Source organism: Macadamia integrifolia, unplaced genomic scaffold, assembly GCF_013358625.1.
Source record: "Macadamia integrifolia cultivar HAES 741 unplaced genomic scaffold, SCU_Mint_v3 scaffold367, whole genome shotgun sequence".
Taxonomy (NCBI): domain Eukaryota; kingdom Viridiplantae; phylum Streptophyta; class Magnoliopsida; order Proteales; family Proteaceae; genus Macadamia; species Macadamia integrifolia.
This window is the reverse complement of record NW_024869711.1, coordinates 273,693-293,097: the sequence shown is the minus strand read 5'-3', so window position 1 is coordinate 293,097 and position 19,405 is coordinate 273,693. Positions and strand designations below refer to the sequence as shown.

At 38.7% G+C, this 19,405-nt stretch overlaps 1 protein-coding gene across 3 annotated transcripts in view; it reads right to left on the bottom strand.

Annotated features, from left to right (window-relative positions):
- LOC122068269 overlaps window positions 1–19,098 on the bottom strand; it is a 64,406-nt gene extending 45,308 nt beyond the window's left edge. The window contains exons 1-4 of one of the 3 annotated variants that reach the window (XM_042632143.1): window positions 18,758–19,098; window positions 15,902–15,948; window positions 11,376–11,435; window positions 11,108–11,220 (exon numbers count right to left, since the gene is read on the bottom strand). In XM_042632143.1, coding sequence (XP_042488077.1) covers window positions 11,108–11,220; window positions 11,376–11,435; window positions 15,902–15,948; window positions 18,758–19,034 — 497 coding nt within the window. In that variant the 5' untranslated portion in view covers window positions 19,035–19,098. The remainder of the gene's footprint in view (window positions 1–11,107; window positions 11,221–11,375; window positions 11,436–15,901; window positions 15,949–18,757) is intronic. The other 2 variants (XM_042632141.1, XM_042632142.1) reach the window with 2 other exon arrangements.
- Window positions 19,099–19,405: the final 307 nt, after the last annotated feature.

The window sequence follows — 19,405 nt, the reverse complement described above, 5'->3', positions numbered from 1 at the left end:
GATTTGACGTGGCTTATTGTTGATATTTTATGAGTTGATGTGGCTTAATGTTGATTTTTTTATAATACAAGGTATATACAACATGCCAAATATTGTTAAAAAATAGTGAAAATAAAGAACACTTGGTCGCTTTAAGCGCCTTAAGGCGGGCGACTTGTCGCCTAAATGCTTAGGCAGCCCTCCACTGCCTTGGTTCACCTTGATTCGCCTGGATACCATGCCAATTATTGATAGAAGGCCTTAGGGAAGAAAGGGAAGGTTAGAGTAAAGAGTGGAAAGGAAGGGAATCACACAAGTGCATATTGCACAGATCCAACCAATTTCATTCTCAAAACATTATAAGTTGTCCATCGGTTACAGCCAATATACAGAGAAGTAAAGACATGAATTTAGAAACTCTACTAACATAGCATCTAGCCTAAACTAGGAAGCAACCATAAAAGAAAACTAATGCAAGGAAATAAATCATAAATCCTACATTCAAATCAAGAAATAAAAGGCATGAAATAAAGGACAAAATAAGCTACTAGTTATTTGCAACCCTTGTTGGACCAAAACCCTGGGCTGGACCGGTTCTTCTTGGCCATTGGCTAAGCCGATCATGCTGGTCCAACCAGGTAAGTGCAGTTGTATTTGCATCAACTCTCCTCCTCTAAAAAGACATCGACGGAATGCAGCTGTATCTGCATCAACTCTCCTCCTTTGAAAAGAACTCGACTCGGTCGAGTTAGGAAAAGGACCGAAGAGACCGTCTGAAGGAATATGCTGAATGAGGAACGATCCCGCCATCTTCTTGAGCTTAATTTCAGGGAGATCTTTGGCAGAATGAAACTTTATAGCCTTGTTGGCATGCTTGAAAGCATAGATGTTGGCATAGCCACAATACTGTACTTTTTTGTCAAACAACTAAGGTCGACCAAGAAGGATTTGGCACACCTTCAGAGGGAGGACATCACATTGGACTGTATCCTTAAATCCACCAATTGAGTATGTGATCAAACACTTATTTGTAATGTTGAGATTAGTGTTGTTCACCCAAGCAACCTTGTAGGGATCTGGATGTGGCTCTGTATTCAATCCCAGCTTTCGAACGTCTTCAGAGACAACATTAGTGCAACTACCTCCATCAATGACTAAGGTTAACAACTGGTCATTGCACTCCACATGAGTGTGGAAAATATTACTGTAGTGCCAATCTTCATTGTTAGTGACTTTTTGAGTGGATTTGGCACACCTTCAGAGGGAGGACGTCACATTGGACTGTATCCTTAAATCCACCAATTGAGTATGTGATCAAACACTTATCTGTAATGTTGAGATTAGTGTTGTTCACCCAAGCAACCTTGTAAGGATTTGGAAGTGGTTCTGTCTTCAATCTCAGCTTTTGAACGTCTTCAGAGACAACATTAGTGCAACTCTCTCCATCAATGACTAAGGTTAACAACCGGTCATTGCACTCCACATGAGTCTGGAAAATATTACTGTAGTGCCAATCTTCATTGTCAGTGACTTTCTGAGTGGTCAACACATGACGAATGACATAAAAGGGATGTTAGTCCCCATCACTGAGAGTGTCATTGACTTCACCTAACGCACGCTCTTCTCTTAAATCAACTGTGTCAGAACCAAGTTGTTCTTCGGGAAATATGGTATAGGAGAATCCTTATCAATAAAAACAACCAAACGGCTGGGACATTGAGCACTGATATATCCAAATCCATTGCACAAGTAGCACCGAACTGTATCCTTTGTTGCATCAGAAGGTTTATTTTAACCACGCCGAGGGGGTGAGTATGGACGAGTAGGCCGTGAATATGACATTTCAAAAGTATGTCGAGGTGGAGAATACGGTCGACTAGGTCGTGAAGAGGCCAAAGTTGTAGCACTAGCATGTGGTTTGCTAGATGACCTTTCATGGGTAGGAGGTTGTTGCATAATGGAACTAGTACCACGAGGGAAAGTATTTACAAAATTTCTCCGATTGTATGGGCAATTCAGACTTTCCTCAACCTGATACGCTACTTGCACAGCATCTTCCATTGAAGGCAGTCAACTAGATACAAGGGCAGCACTAAGTTGAGGATGCAAACCATTGTGAAATTGTGCCACTAATACTTCTTCATTCCACTCAAAATCAGAACGAGTGGCCAAATAATAAAATCTCGCAACATATTCTTCAACGGTCAAATTATCCTGTTTCAACTGTGCAAACCTGAGATGCATGTGTTGCTTGTAATCAGAAGGTAAGAATCTCCAGTTCATGACTTCATACATTTCATCCCTAGTGACTAAACCAATACCTCGGGTTCGGTTCTGTTGTTGTTGCTTGACCCACCAGACTCGGGCCATGCCTTTCAGTTTAGCCTCTGCAAATAGGATCTTTCGAGCCTCAGTCAACCCGTAACATCTGAAGAATGTATTTAAACTGTGAATCCAATCAAAGTACAATTCTGGATTGTTACCTCCATAAAAATCAAGAACATCCAATTTTGCTGCTCGTTCCCCTCCATCATCATGCCGACCAGTTCCATATGGTGGTGGTGGTGGTGGTGGTGGTGTATGAAGTGGTGGCGCTGGCGGTGGGGTGGCGGTAGTGGTGGCAGTGTGGAGTGGTGTTGGCAGAATCCCCAGATTGAATGGGACTCTTTCCTCTATCTGAAACTACCAATCGGTCAAGAGAAGCTTGCATAGTTGTCATCATTGTTTGAATGGAGGTGACAACGGTGGTGAGGCTATCGACACATTCAATGAGGGTGTCAATTTTTTTAGTAAGTCTCACCTTTATAGGCATTAAGCTCTTGGAGAACTTCATTGTTGGCTACCATGGTGAAGATGAGCAAAAAACACTTAGAAGGTAATGGCAAAATGGGAATAACTCTTCCTTTTTTTTTTTTTTTCAAAGGATGGCAGAATGGTAATTAAAGGAGATCTCAAAGTGAATGGCAATACTGTAATATGATGGTTATGATTAGAAACACAATTGCAACATATGTGTAAGGATAGACTTGGAAAACAATCTTGAAGGATAATTCAGGTATAAAAGTAAAGTGTAAGGGCAATTCTGGAAATAAAAAAAAGTTAATGGGAAGAATAAGAAATCGTGGGGAAGAGTGTTAGGTCTACCGACAGGGGGTCATTTCTTACTCAGGGATGGAACCAGGAACCAACCAGCAGCGATGAAAGTAAGTCGGGAAGGTATGATGTAGATCCCTATTATGGGCTAGGCTATCGCAGGAGGAAGCCCAGCCCAAAGGGTCACAATCGGCCTCTTAATTGAGGGCTGATTTGATGTAATTAAGTATGGGCCCAATGGGCCCATCGAATTAGGCTTTCACTTAAGTGTTATTTTAATTTCTTTAGGCCCATTAGGACCATCGATTGTAAGTCCTATTAAGGCCTATCAGTCCTAGTTCCAGCCTTAGTCTATTTATAGTCCTAGTTGCAATATAAGTGATTAGTCCTAATTGGAAATTAACTCCTATTAGCTCCTAGACCTATTATGATTGTAATTCTGCCCTCTTTAAATAGAGGAGCTCATGTACACATAATTCTCAGCTGCTGAAAAGGCCTAATCGATTGGGCTTCCAATCAATTGCTTAGAGCAACCAGGATAGCTGTGGGTGAGAAGCCCAGGCTGACATAGCCACTTCCCTTGTTCTTTCTTGTTTAAGCATTCAATTTCCTTTGAAGGGATTTCAGATCTGCCCAATTATTCCAAAGCAACAATCGGCCAGCAGGAAGTTCCAAGACTGGAAGCCCAATCGATCTCCATACCTCTCTCCTTAGGCCCCTGATCAATTAGGCCTTTTCAGCAGCTGTTCCTAACAGTCAAAGGGTCATTCGATCCTCATCTCAGCCCTGCCCAAGCAAGCTAGCATCGTTTCTTGAAGGATTCTCTCAGATTCTCTCTCTTAGGTCTGAAAACAAGAACCTTCATAACGTCATAACCAGCCGTCGGAATCTTCTCAAATTTGGGGGTTTTTGTTGCCTCCTAGGGACCTCCAATCGACCAGCTTTGCAGCTCCATTGGAGTCACACAAAGCCAGCCGCACCTCTCTCTCTCTCCCCCCATCGCAGGTTCTTCTCTCTCCTCTTTTGGGTTGATTTTGGGTTTGGGTTTTGCTTTTGATTTAAGATTGTAGCCTTGGGATTATCTGCTGGTTATTTCTCTGTTGTTCTCCTTGGTTTACTTCTGGTTATTGTCAAGTTGTTCAGTGAGTCTTGTTTATCTTGTTTGGGATTATAAACTTGTGGGGGGTTAGCTTCTTGTAATCTACTCCTGTATTAAGGTATGTCTCCATCTCTCTCTTTCTTCTCGCCTTCTCTTCTCGTTCTTCTTCTTCTTTTTTCTATTTCTCTCTCTTCTCGTTTCTTCTTCTACTTCTTCTCGTCACTGAACTTATTCTTCTTTTTCTTTTTTCTTTTTTGGGTCGGTCTTCTCTCTTAACTATCTCTTCTTGCTTCTTTTTCTTCTTCTGTCTTCTGATTCTGTTTCTTCTCTCTACCTGCTGCTTTGCTTCTTTCTTTTCTTTTCTGTTGCTCTGGTAGAACCCTAAAAAGGAGAGGGTTCGACTGAGATTTTGGGAGAGAAAAGGGGTCGGTGGGTTTTTTTTTTTTTTTTCCCAGTCTCGATAGGAACTAGAACAGAGAATGGGAAGGAAAGAAGAGACATGGAGGGAATGGGGATCCTTCGGCTTTGACCAAGTTGATGGAGGGTCTTAAGGAAGAAAGGGAAGGTCAGAGTAAAGAAGGGGAAGGAAGGGAATCACACAATCACATATTGCACAAATGCAACCAATTTCATTTAATAATCAAAACATTCTAACTTGTCCATCGGTTACAGCCAATATACAGAAAAGTAAAGACATGAATTTAGAAACTCTACTAACATAGCATCTAGCCTCTACTAGGAGCAACCATAAAGGAAACTGATGCAAGGAAATAAATCCTAAATCCTACATTCAAATCTAGAAATAAAATGCATGAAATAAAAGACAAAATAAGCTACTAGTTATTTCCAACCCTTTTGGACCAAAACCATGGGCTGGACCAGTTCTTCTTGGCCCTTGGCTTCCAAAGCCGATCATATTAGTCCAACCAGGTAAGTGCAGCTATATCTGCATCAACTATGCTAGGCGGGCACCTTGGACGTCTTGGTCACCTTGTTTTTTGGACCCTCTCCACCACCTTGGGTCGCCTAGACGCCATGACAACTATGCTCACAGCCAAGGTGTCAAGTATCGGTATTGGTCAAGGTATCAAGAGGATGAATTTAAGAGAAGTCTCAGAGACATATTGGAAAGATGCTAATGATGAATGACACGCTAAAGATACGCATAGAAATGATTAAAAACTGCATGGATATGCTTAGGATACATGCAAAATACTGTTTTGAAGCAGAATACACTTAAATAAGCATTAACTAGGTCTGACCAGCGGATGCTAGGTTGTTGGACCTAATATCCGCAACATGGCAAATCAATTAGGGCTTAAATTTTGTGTACAAAATGCCTCATGATACCCCAATTACTTGTGACCATGTTGCAATATAAAGCTTTGAATATTCATTACATTTGAAAACAAATGGATGATTAGAAACACAAGGGAACTATGTCAATACATGGATGGTAAACAATTGAGTTTTACTATGAAAATTTATGTGTAACCAATCTAGATCATGCCCTTCCTATTCAACATATGGATTTGTCAAATCATACTTCCAATTCTAACAGAATTTATCATATTCAGCTGCAAGTGGTAACAAATTTTATTGTCGTGTATAACTAGCAGGGTTTAAAGTATCGGTCTGTATCAGCCCTTACCGATACGATACATGGAATTTTTAAAACCCTTTTGTATCGATACGTATCTTACGTTACATACCAATATGCACCGATACGTACCGATACTCTATGGAAAATTCAAAATCGAAGTGAAATGTACGTTTCAGTATGTATCGGTATGTATCAGTATGTAACGACCGATACACACCAATATGTACTGATACGGTCATAAAATGGCCAAGAAGGGTAATTTTTCAGAAAAACACAATTTTTTGAGGTGTTTTTGTTCCAAAGTTGCTGCCAACCATTTCTCTCTAACTAAAGTGGAAATCAAGGTTGGGAACAAGGATTTTATGGGACAACTACAAACCTTGGATTCTTATTGCGATACTCTCAATTTACTGTTTATGCATAATACATGTTATATATAGCTTTTTTTTAACTATTTTTTATGCAAAAGTGTATAAAAAAGTGTTTCCTATCCATTTATGTGCATATCTAAGTGTACCTCCGATAAGATACGATACCCTCCGATACGTATCTTAATTTTGGCCGACCGATACCGATACTTTAATCCTTGATAACTAGTGACACATGACCTTTTACACACCATATACTCCATTTTCATTCTACTTAACTTAAAACTTTTTTATTCCAAAGTTGACCTCCATATTTCCAACTTGGCATTAATACCTGCCTATGATTCATCCACCAAAACAATCTAATCAGAAAAAGCATACACCAAAGGACCTGATCTTGAATGTCTCTAGTTAGATTATCTACGATAACCATAAAAAAAATAAGGGCTTAAAGCTAATCCTCGATATAATCCAATCGTAATTGGGAATTCACTACTTTGACCCCCCCAAACGTTCTTACACTAGTCACCACAACGTTATACATATCTTTAATTTTTTTATTATGTCCACATATTTACTTCAAACACATCTTTAGAACATGTCAAATTAACTTTCTAGGAACTCTGTCATAAGCTTTTGTAAGTTAATAAAGACCATATGGACATCCTTCTTGTAATATCTAAATCTTACCATAAGCCTCCTAAGTAAATAGCTTATGTCATGGATCTTTCTTGCACAAAACTAAATTGGCTTAACGTCATCTCAGACAAGTTTCAATAGCTTTCTCCCATAACTTTATAAATGACTCATTAGTTTTATACCTCTACAGTTTTACAGCTCTAAACATCACCTTTATTTTCTCCCAATTTCCTAGTGTTCATAATCTTATTAAACAGCTTGGTTAGCCAAGATAAACCATATAATCCTAAGAATGGTTCTAAATCTGAGCCAAAACCACAAGTTTCAACTGAAATTTCATGGATTTCGGTAGGCACCTAGACAAAACCAAGGTCTGAAACTAAATGGTGACTGGTTTCAACCAGTTTTGGTCGGTTTTGGTCGAAATTTCAGAGGTTTCATGGTTTCAACTGGGGAACACATATTTGGCCCCAAAAATATCATTTTTGTCTAAAATCTAGCATTCTTCTTCCATGTCTTGCATTACAAAGGAAGATCAAGCTATAGAAGACTACTTAGAGCTTCAAGGTAAACCTCATCCCCCCCCCCTTTTTTTATGAATAATGTAGAAGTAAACATAATAGAATGCTTTCAATTTTTTATATGTTAGAATCGCCCAATCTACGACTTCACAGTTCTCTTTTTTATTCATGTTAAAAAAACAAAAAAAAAAAAACAAACAAATAAAGTATCTGTTGGAGGGTCCAACCCATAACCTTAAGGCATTAGGTGGAGAGAGATCCTCAACTATCCATGTCCGTGAGATTTTCTTCTCAAGATGTTGGCAATCTCTCTCTTGAAATGACCAAGCTTGCCACAAATGAAGTAATTTCCTCTTTCTTTTGAATTTGTTTTTCTCCTTTACAGAAAGGTTATAGTTTAATTTCTTGTTCCACCAAAAAAAAAAAAATCTCGTCCACAAAACAATGTAGGACTATAGCTCTATAACTCCCAACATCTCAACAGTATATATCTGCTAATAAAACTTTCATCTTGCTTATGTGCAACCGATGATGGATCAAAGCTTCCCCTTAAAAGAAACAGTGACAAACTTGGAAACATAAAATGAATTGCAATTTTCAATTAGAGTTCTACTAAAGCACTACTTATGCAACTTCTAAATGACTATGCTAGAAAAAGGATTCTCTACCAACAATATATATATATATATATATATTTTTGTGTGTGTGTGTGAAAATAGTTCATGGATTATGTTTAAAAAGTCAAAAATAAGTTGCACACAAAAAATCAGACCAAATAAACACGTTTAGGGCCTCTAAACCAAGGTTCCCTATAGCCTAGAAAAAATACCTAGTTTCAGCCAAGTTTTGGTATTTCGAACCCTGATCCTAAGCTCTTCTACATTTCTATTAAGACCCCATCTAGACAAGATATTTAATCATCCTACGACATGTAGTGTCTTGATGAGTAATGCAATCTTTCGGGAAAAATTTTACTCGAAGTGGCTGTTTATTTAGTAATCTATAAAAAATCAAATTTTCCATCTATCCTTAATGCCCTGATCTCTTACAAGTACTTTATCATCCTCACTTTTAATGCATCTAACGTGGTTAAAATCTCTACTCTTCCTTTCCCTCATTTTAGCCATCTCATAGATAGCTTCCCCCCCCCCCTCATTTCTGTGTGCTCAAACTGTTATAGACATCCTCATATCTCTTCACTCCTGCTTTTCCCTCCATCTTTTTGGCTTCATTTCTAGCAGCTTTACACCTTTTCAAATTCTCTACATTCTTAGTCCTTTGCCATGTCCTAAAACTAGCTTTCTTAGCCTTAATGGATGCTTGAACACCATCATCCCACCATCAAGTCTCCCTAGACGAATGATGTTTTCCTTTCAATTCATCTAGGACACCTTTAGCAACCTTCTAAGTACAAATAGTAATCTTGTTCCACATCATACCAATGTCTCCATCAAAGTCCCACAATCCTTGTTTTTTAACCAATTTATCAATAAATGATTTCAGGGTTTCTCCTTTTGAGCTCCACCATCTTATCCTAGGGCAAATAATCTCACCTTTCTTATAGTTTGGCATAATGAGACACATATTCATGACCACTAATCTATGTTGAGTGGTCACCAGTTAGGCTATCCCCTGGTCTAACCTAGTAACCTTACAATCCTTACATAACAGCCTATCGGTCCTTCTCATTAGACAGAAATCTATTCAGCTTCCATGATGCCCATTTTTTAAGGAAACTAAATGATCCTCTCCCTTTTCAAAGTATGTTTTTACTATGGATGACTCACAAGCCACAGTAAAATATAAACCTGAAGTCCCCTCCTCATTCCTCTCTCCAAAACCATATCCTTCAGCTTACAAAAATAACCCCAAATAAAAAATAAATACCCGTACTGGAACTAAAAGCCAAGTTTAGGCCCGGTTCTCCAAGAAAAGGTTCCAAACTGGCTCATATCATGCCAAACCAGGCTAGTGCAACTGCATGACTTCGTCACAGGTGCAACCCACTTATTCCTTCCGTATTCACCTACTTCTCTGGTTTCTTCTAAATTCTTCTCTCTTTCTTTAATCTGACCATATAGTTGTCAAAGACAGGCCTAGTAATCCTCTACGATCAACCAGGTTTTGGACCTGATAAGAATATTGGCATTCGAGATATTGAATTTCTCCAACTATCTATCAATTCTGTCCCTATTCTGGTCCTGTCTGTTTCTCAAGATCCTGGTTTATCAGAATTCTTGAGCCTTGCTTGGAAATCAAGCCAGCTGAAGTTCATCCATTTGGTGATTTCTGATGTTCCAAGACCCCCACACCCATAGACAGGCCTAGTAATCCTCTAAGATCAAACTGATTTTTGACCTGATAAGAATATTGGTATGCAAATATTGTATTTGTCCTACTATACATCAATTCTGTCCACATTCTGGTCATGTCTGTTCCTCAGGATCCTGGTGTACCAGTGTGGTTCCAGCACTAATAGTGCTTCTAGATTCATCTCTAGAACCCTGAGTCCTTAACCACATTAATATGTCCCTCTATCTTGGTTCTTGTTTAACTTTTTTATTCACCAAAAAAAGAAGAAAAGTTATTGCATTCAAAATAAGCTAAAGACGAATAAAAAATCCCCAGGGACAGTCCCTTGGAATTTATGGAGAGAATGTAACACATGGGTTTTTGAAGGATTAAGTAAAACATTTGACCAGGCTCTTCAGAAAGCCAAGAAAAGGTCATGCAGAAAGCCCCAGTGGCCCAGTGTGTTTGATTTTGAAGGAGCGGGTGCTTACCACATCTTAAGGGGATCAAAACAGTTTCGTGTCTCAGTACTTCACATTGTATAGTTTCTATATTACCTTTGTATGATATACATGAACTTAGTAATTTTCCTCTTGTCAGTAAAAATACTGGCATATATACATCCAAAAATAAAAAAATAAAGGCAAAGGTATTTCTGCCCAAAACAGAATGGAGAAAAAAATCTCCAACGACAAAAGGTGAAAGGCCATAAGACTTGAAAAGGGCAACTGACAGAATCCTATTCAACAAAATTATTTGTTCTGTTTAGTGCATACGATGGTGATGAAAACACCTAAATGAGAACAGTGGTGACACTAGACAAGGGATATATTAAAAACACAGTACAAACAAATAAATCAGCGTACAACTTCATTCTTAGGTACAAATATCTTCAAATAAAAAGGGAAGACCTGGATACACGTCTCTGGTATTACAAGGCTAGACAACCATATATCTCCAGAAAAGCATTTAAGTATATGGCACAAGTAAAACTAAGTTTCAAATTAGATGCAGATACCTTTTTCAGACTAATGTATCTCTGAAACAATAGAAGCAAAACGCCACGTAATCATGGTTGTCAAGGTGAAGCCAACATGACTCTGCTCCTTAAGCTCCAAGGCAACCAGTTGCCATATATGCCAAGGTCCCCATACCCAAAACCTTACAATCTTGCTCTCCAAATGTCATAAATTTCAATCATTTCTCACTTCTTCCTTATATGATTATACTATCTCACTTTAGCCCCTTTATGTTCTATATTTTGCGCTTCATAACCCTATGTTAAATATATATTAGGAGAAAAAATATCTGGAAAATATGGCCTGGGATGAAACATAATGCACTCACCACCTTAGGCCCCCTGGCCTCACCAAGGCGTTGCCTAGGCATCAGGGCGGTTGACCACCACCATGGCTCACCTTGCCACCATGAAAACTATGCAGGTATACAATAGGTTTCATATGAACCTTGGCAAGAATCATTTACAATTTCTAAGAAAAAACGCCTCAATTACCTCGTAAATGTCTCTTTCAAAACTAACTGTTCGATTGCACGTTTGCCACCGGTGTCCCATAGTACCAATTGTGGCTCCTCCAAAATTTTATGTGCTTCAGGTGGACCCCCATTCTAGTAACAAAATTACAAATCAAAATCACATGATTGAAACAACCAAAGTATACAACCTTATAGAAATCCCTCATGAATAGATGCCAATAAGAGAAACTTAATGCAAGCGCTAAACCAAACAAATAAAAGGAAGAAAAGTATATAAAAGAACCCACATTGACAAAGAAGCTGGGAGCCTGAGGGGTTTGTGGATGGTCTGAGGCGTACAACAAGGGCTGTAGAAATCCATAATAAAACCGTCAACTTTTTTCTTCGATGTCAAGATGAGAGATCACAGCATGCAAAACATTTTCCCTCTTCAATCTAACTATTTGATTTGTTAGGAGTGCTAGGAGAAATTTGTTTCTTCTCCTTCCTTGTTATGACTTTTAAGGTGTATCAGGAATTGGTACAGGTATGGAGTGCTTTTTTATCTTTTGTTTCTCAGTTTCTCTGCTTCTGGGCAGAGGTCCTTGTCTTTAGGGAGGGGGGGGGGGGAGATCATTGCTGTTTCATCTGCTTGTCTAATAGCTTTGGTGCATGATGGGGTGCCAGGTGCACTCGTGTTGCTGCATTTGCCCTTTTCCTTTCTTCCTTGTACCTGTCTCTTCTTGTTCGCTCTCTGCTGGTAGCCTATAAAGCTCGAAGGGGTATTTCAAATGTGTAATGGATATCCGCGAAAAGGTTTTGTTCCAGCCTTCAACAGTAGACCAACTACAAAGCCAAGCACACCAGTATAGAAGATACCAGACGACACAAGAAGAAGAGCCTGTATTTAAAGACTTTTATAACCCACTTCAAGTTTAGTGTCCAAGCTTACAGCAGGTATAAACGCAGTCAAAGATAGGTTGCAGTGACGAAAACCAAAATGTTCAAAATACCTATATCATTTTGGTGGTTTCAAGCTAATGAAGACAAATCAACTGAAATCTCATAGAAGGAAGAAACCAGCAAATTCACAAAGATCTCTGGGTCTAATCGACAGGAGAAAATTAGCAAAAGAGTTTTATGGCATTGATGGAAGATTAAGGACCCCAAAGAAATACAGATCTATAGCAACAACAGAATTTAAGTAGCATTAGTAGAGCAGTTCATCACCTTTTTTTGGTTTTATTTTTGGGTGGTCAAAATTTGTCCATTTTGCCTGACTTAGGTGCCACTTGAAGGTTTATTAAGTTACCCTCCAAACAGACCAAGATCTTACAATTCTGAGTTGCAACAAGAAAGTTATGACCGGTTTACTGAAGGGGGGCCAGTCTATTATGAGAATTCTATATCTGGATGTTGTTAGTGAAAGAGTTCAAGCCAGGTCATTTTGAATTCTAAAATTTACTGCAGGGATTCAGAATGGCCTTTGAATTACATTACAATAAACATCAACCTTAGTTTTTATGACCGGTTTACTGAAGGGGGCCAGTCTATTATGAGAATTCTATATCTGGATGTTGTTAGTGAAAGAGTTCAAGCCAGGTCATTTTGAATTCTAAAATTTATTGCAGGGATTCATAATGGCCTTTGAATCACATTACAATAAACATCAACCATAGTTTTAGTACGGCTTTCTCATATAGACATTGTAAAGACCAAAAGACGGAATTGTTCTTGTTATTTTTAAGAGTATTACAGAAATATTCTCTCTTCTTATTTTATCCTCATACATGTTAGGTTTTCCAAAGTATTGTTGATTACTTGACTCCATTCATTGACTCCATTTTGCATCACTGGCCAAGTGCAGAGTTTTATTATCCTAACAAGAAAAGGAGATACCAGCCAATGATCTGAACAATAATTCCTTGCTTGAAAACCAAACACCACCCAGACACTAATCCTAGAACAAACCTACCCCAAACAACTAACAAGAACACAAGCAAGAAAATAAAACTAAGAACCATACCTGTAGCCACAGGATTTGAAAGCACAAAAGCCAAAAGAACCCAACAACAGATGGAGGAACTAAAATAACAAATGCAGCAACTATGTAAGCTACCTAACCACTACATATATATATATATATACACACCTGACATTTATGCCAGGAAGATCCACAAAAGTAGCTATTTACTTACTTAGAGACTCATGGAAAGATTTGGAGATTGCAAGAAAGATCTTCATATGGTCTTTATTGACCTAGAAAAAGCTTAAGGCAAAGTCCCTAAAGAGTTAATCTGGAAAGTACCGAAGAAGAGAAGTGCTTCAAATAAATATATGGACATAAGCAAAGATATGTATGATGATGTTGTGACTAGTGAAAGAACTGTGGGGCATCAAGGAAGTGAATTCCCAATCAGAATTGAGTTACATAAAGGATCAGCTTTGAGCCCTTATTTCTTTGAGCTTATCATGGATGAATTAACCAAAGACATTCAAGATGTGGTTCCTTGGTGTATGCTTTTTGCTAATGATAATTTTTTGGTGGATGACACAAAAGCAGGGATTAATGCCAAGTTAGAGGCATGGAGATCAACCCTGGAAACAAAAGGTTTTAAGATAAATAGAATAAAAAAGGAATATATGGTAACCTTAGCACACGAGGGCAAATAATGAGGTGGTGAAGATTGATGAGATGAAGCTTCCGCAAATGAGCTCAATCATATATAAAGAAGGTATACAGACGATGATGCTTCACAAAGAATTAAAATAGGATGGATGAAGTGGAGAGGTGCGTCCGGAGTACTGTGTGATTTGACATATTTCTTAACTCAAAGGACAATTTTAGAGGACAGTCATACGACTAGCTATGATGTATGGTGCGGAATGTGAACAGTTATGAAACATCATTTAGATAAAGTAAGTGTAGCAGAGATGCGGAGATGGATGAGTTGTAAAACTACGAAGGATAAAGTATGAAATGATCATATTAGATCTGGTCTAGGAGTAGCTCTGATACATGATAAGCAACGAGAAAGTCGTTTGAGATGGCATAGCCATGTTCAATGGAGGCATTTGGATGCTCAAATACGGAGGAGTGATTTGGTTCAGATTGAAGGATCTAAAAGAGCTAGGGGCAAACCTAAAATGACCTTAGGAGAAGTGGTAAGGAAAGACATGTATAGCTTATGTCTGGTATCAAGTATGATGTCGAATAGAACTGATTGGAGGGCAAGGATCCATGTAACCGACCCCAGTTAGGTGGGATAAGGCCGAGTTGTTCTTGTTGTATTTGATCTGGTAGGGCCAATTGGATCCATTGATGATCCATACAGCTTAATTCAAAGGAAATGACCAATGTATTTGCAAAGTTTATAAATCATTTATTCTGTTGTTCACCACAGAAGAATAATTTTTCACTGGAAACAAAACATCTGCATAAGAACTTGAAACAATAAGAAAACTATACAAATTAAAAGGAAGCAAACTCCAGAGAAGAAACATTAGAGGAACACACTAGGGCTGAAGGATACTGGCAACCCCACTCGATCAGGCCCGAATAGGCTTAATTTCTAACCCTCACTGGGACATATGGGCCTTCGGCCAAGCGTTTTCGGTGTCACTCTTCTAATGGACCAGTTTTATATGCTCAAATATGTGGGCATCAGCCACATACGAGATTGGTCTTTAGTAAGAGTCTAAGCTAGCCTTCTATTTCTTTAGCAAGGAAGTATCTTAGAAAAGCAAATTAATTACTGTTGTGTTAGTGTTTATAGAAATGCCAGCAGAGATTTCGTTTCTCCATCTGTTTGGCTTCAATGCTGTTAGACAATAGGGAGTTTCTATTTTTTACTGTTAGTAAGCTCCTCATGGGAGAGCTAGCAAGTTTCTAAAGGGAGGTTCGGTCAAGTTAGTCTACAAATATGTGGAATTGTACCTTGTTTTGAATTAATGAAACTCGATTTCTGGTTGGCTGTTTAGCAACTGGTGAGAGCATTATGATGCTACTGATTTATTTTCTTCTCCCTCATCCTTTCTAATTGATTTCTTCATCTCCTCTTGCTTTGAATCGCTAAATCAGGTTAGTGTGCTACAATGTCTCTCATTCTTCTTCTTCCCATCCATCATTTCTTCTTACTCACACATACTCATGGATACTCTGTTCGCCCTTCACTTTCAGCTACCATCCTTAACGTCTTCATAACTTCACTCTTCAACTCCCATTGCTCCCAAACTTGGTAGATCAGTCCCCATTGTCAAAACCCAACAATACCAACTGATAAACCTCGCTTTAATACCCTTTTAACACCACCTGGTAATTCCTTGCTCTCATCTTCCACCTGAGATTAATACTTATCACACCCTTCACAGCATTAGATTTCCATCAAATTTTTGGTTAGTTTGTCAGACCAAACGAGCCACTGAACTTGCTTTTTTAGCCCATTCTGATCTCTGGATTTTTAGTAGCAAAAAACAGCCCATATGCCCTATCTTTGCATTAATCCTACTTTGGACCTAAACTCCTAAGAAATTTAGGCTCAAACCCTGAATTAGAGTTAGAGCTCCTTATGATGCACCACTGAGTTAATCTGAGAATGGAAGGATAAAAATATATTGACATAAGCTACATTTTATACTAACTTTTCAGCAAATTCACTGAATTCTGATTAGTAGCAATATGAAAATATTCTGGGGGTGGGTGCATCAGTAAGTGAGGATGAAGTTTTAAGTAAATGCATCCATGAAGCCATTCAATTCCCAAACCACCACAATATATATAATGCAGAAACAACAACAGGAAGACTGTTAGACAAAATAAAAGAAAGAAAGTTACCAGATTCAATTCCTCAGCCCCATCAGAATTTCCATCATCATCATTACCTGCACAAACAAGAAGAAACATCAGTGCTCTTTAAACTAGAAACCAAGACTTCTTCCCACATTTCCACATCTATGATCTGAATAAAATGAAAGGTTAGACATGTCTGCCTTTAGACACCAAGAACTACCTGCCCTGTACATTAAATATAACTTTTTTCAATTTGATAAGTCAGATGAAAAAGACCCAGAAAAAAAAAAGGATAGGATACCCAACAATTGAAATAGGAAATATTCTACCAGGATAAATAAAGAAGAGGAATTAAAATATACTATATGAGGTCTCAATTTCACATAACAAATATGGTTAGTAAAATGGAAAAGATGGCAAGGGTGAAAAGCATCCAGAGCCTAGTTATTGTAGCAATCCACTGAAGACGAGTTACTAGAACCAAAAATTCAAATATCTAACAACGACTAAGTTATGACTTATGATTTAATACATGAATCTTCACTTATCATGTGTTGGAGCACAGGTAGAGAGGGATTATCAAACACCAAGTACAAAGGGTATTTCAACTCAACTCAACCTTATTCCAACTAAATGGGGTCCGCTACAAGGTTCCTATTTCTCCAATAAGCTCTATTCAAAGCCATACTTTTCCTAGTCCTAAGCAATGCATATCTTTCCTCAGCACTTCCCCTACAGTAATATTAGGCCTACCACTGGCTCTTTTAGCTCTTTAAATCTGAATCGAATCACCCCTCCGTACTGGAGTATTCGAAGGCCTCCGTTGCACATGTCCATGCAACCTCAAACAACTTTCTTGCAACATATCCTGTATCAAAACTAGTCCTAAATTAGATCTAATTTGTGATTACTCCTAAATTAGCTCTAATTTGTGCATTCCATACTTATCTTTTCTAGTTTTACCATTCATCCATCTCAACATCCTCATTTCAGCTACACTAAGTTTGTTTGTATGTTGTTTCTCCACCTCTCAACATTCAGCTCCATACATCATTGGTGGCATATAACTGTCCGATAAAATTATCCATTGAGCTTTAAAGGAATATGTCAATCATACAACACTCTGGGCGCACCCCTCCACTTCATCCACCCTATTCTACTTTTCTTTGCAACATCATCGTCTATTTCTCCTTTATTTATGATTGAACTTAGGTAACTAAAACTTTCACCCTTTGGTATCTCCCTATCATCAATTTTCACCACCTCCTATTCCCTTCTCATAGGCAATAAATCTGTTATCTGCCTCATCACCATCACTACGTAACTTTGGAACTTTCCACCATCAATTGATCAGTCACGACAGCTAAGGGAATGATGTTGACTATGCCAAAAAACTGAGGCCAAGTTGAACCGACATTGAAGCACTCCTCACAACCACCATTAGCTCCATTAAACTTCTTCAAACACCAACCAACAAAGAAATAAGCAGCAGATAAGTCTATGAGATCTGCCAATTTCTTCTACCCACTATTGCTAAGTAAATCATGATGAGTGTGTTACAGTGGGAAAGTTTTGTGGATAGTGTAGCTATATGGAATCCTAGTCCAGAGGGAATTGCTAAACTGAATTTTGAAGGGTGTTGCTAGGGAAATCTGGGCCCATATGGGATTAGAGAGATGATTAGATTGGCTAGTGACATTGCAGTTGGTGTTTAGCCGGGACCTATTGGGAAGGGAATACAAGTAGAAGTGAACTCATGTCCGTAAGAGTAGGAAAAAGGTATTCTTCGAAGGTTTCAAACAGCCATTGATTGATGGGAATTTAGCTATTGCCATTAGGTGGACGATAGGTTCCCTTAAGGAGCATTGGTTCTCGGCTCATACCATCAGATTTATTAATCACTCTACACTTCAATCAAATTGTTTATTTCATTTGTTTCCAAGGAGTGCAATTGAGATAGCTGACATCACAATGCATGGTGTAATTACAAGGAATGCTTGTTTCAGAAACCATGTGGTTTTGTGAGGATTGAATGAATTTCTTACACCTATAGTATTTTATGCATATCTATGTACTAAAACGATAGTGGTGGTTGACTGCTCATTGGCTGCGTCATTGGCATAACCCTTGTACCACTCTTCCTCTTTCTATAGAAGTGTTATTGGTACCCATATCCAACCCCTACCCTAAAAAGAGGCTTTATGAATAGGTTGTCCATGGGTACCCACATCCATGTTTTCTTAATCACTGGTTCAGACTCTTGGATATGCACCGGATTCAGATTCACATCCACATTCCAAGCAACAATGGCTAAATTCACAGGCTCCCAGGAAAGAGCATAATCTCCAAAAAGCCTTCTATATATCAGACATTTATTTTGTTCTCTTAATCAAAACTCATGCCCAATGTTTTTGAAACCTATTCATCCACCCGATAAAGCACTCTGACGCCCAGTCTTTTTCCATTGACCTCAAATGAACACTAATTATAAGTGTTTAGTAGGACTCCAAGCTCCTCATTTTAACCCCGTTTAATCAGAATGGCTCACCCACATCATCCCCCAACAATCCCAGAAAAAACAATCCATGTATGCTATAGAAATAAATATTAAGGGAGAAAAAGACCTTAACTGCTCTTTCATGCTATAACCACCCCCATCCCCCCCCCCAAAAAAAAGTACCCACCCTACGGACAATTAACTGTCTCCCACCAAACCAGAAGAAACAAACACCGAATTCTCCACACAACTACACACACTCAGAGACAAGATCCCTATATTTCCACTTCCAACACATAAATAATAAACTTTTCAAGATCATAGCAACAAAAAAAAAAACACTTTCCAAGAAGAATCCCAATAAAACAAAGATCTTCAGATAGAATTCACACAAATACTGTCACCTGAACTTGAATTGCTGCTACTCCAAGACGAAGAAGGAGATATTTCATTGCCGAACAGTGCGGGAGAGAAAAGATCGCCTACACCCTTAGCAACCATTCGGGCAGCGCCTGCAGCCGGCGAGAAGAGTCTCGAGAGCCAATTAGGGCTTTCAGGGAGTCGGGGTGTCGAATTTGGGCGGAGATAGGGTGATGCAGAAGCGGCGACACGCCTGCCACGTAGGATTTTGCCGCCGGATCTCGTCTTCGCCGCTTGGCGACCATTCGAAATGGTGTCCATGGCCAGACTCTAGAGAGAGAAAGTGGAGGAGAATTTGCATTCAGGATGCTGTCTTAAAGTTTTAACCCATGGCTGGCAGCGTTCATTCTCCCTAAAATTATTGAAAAATTGTTTTGATTCCGTACGGTATTCTCTTGTACGAATTGACGTTGGATTGGAATCTGACTTATGCGAGATTTCATCTTTGTATTGTGAATGTTATTTGATGCTAATCTGACGATCAAAATGTGATACTGTAGAGAGATCATACAGGGAATCACAATCGAAGTGAAAACAAAAAGAAGGAATGTTTTGGAGGTGACCAAGACAGAGAGACGACCTCAATGATTTGTCAGTGTCTCAATATTTGTAAGAATGAAGTCTCATGTGAT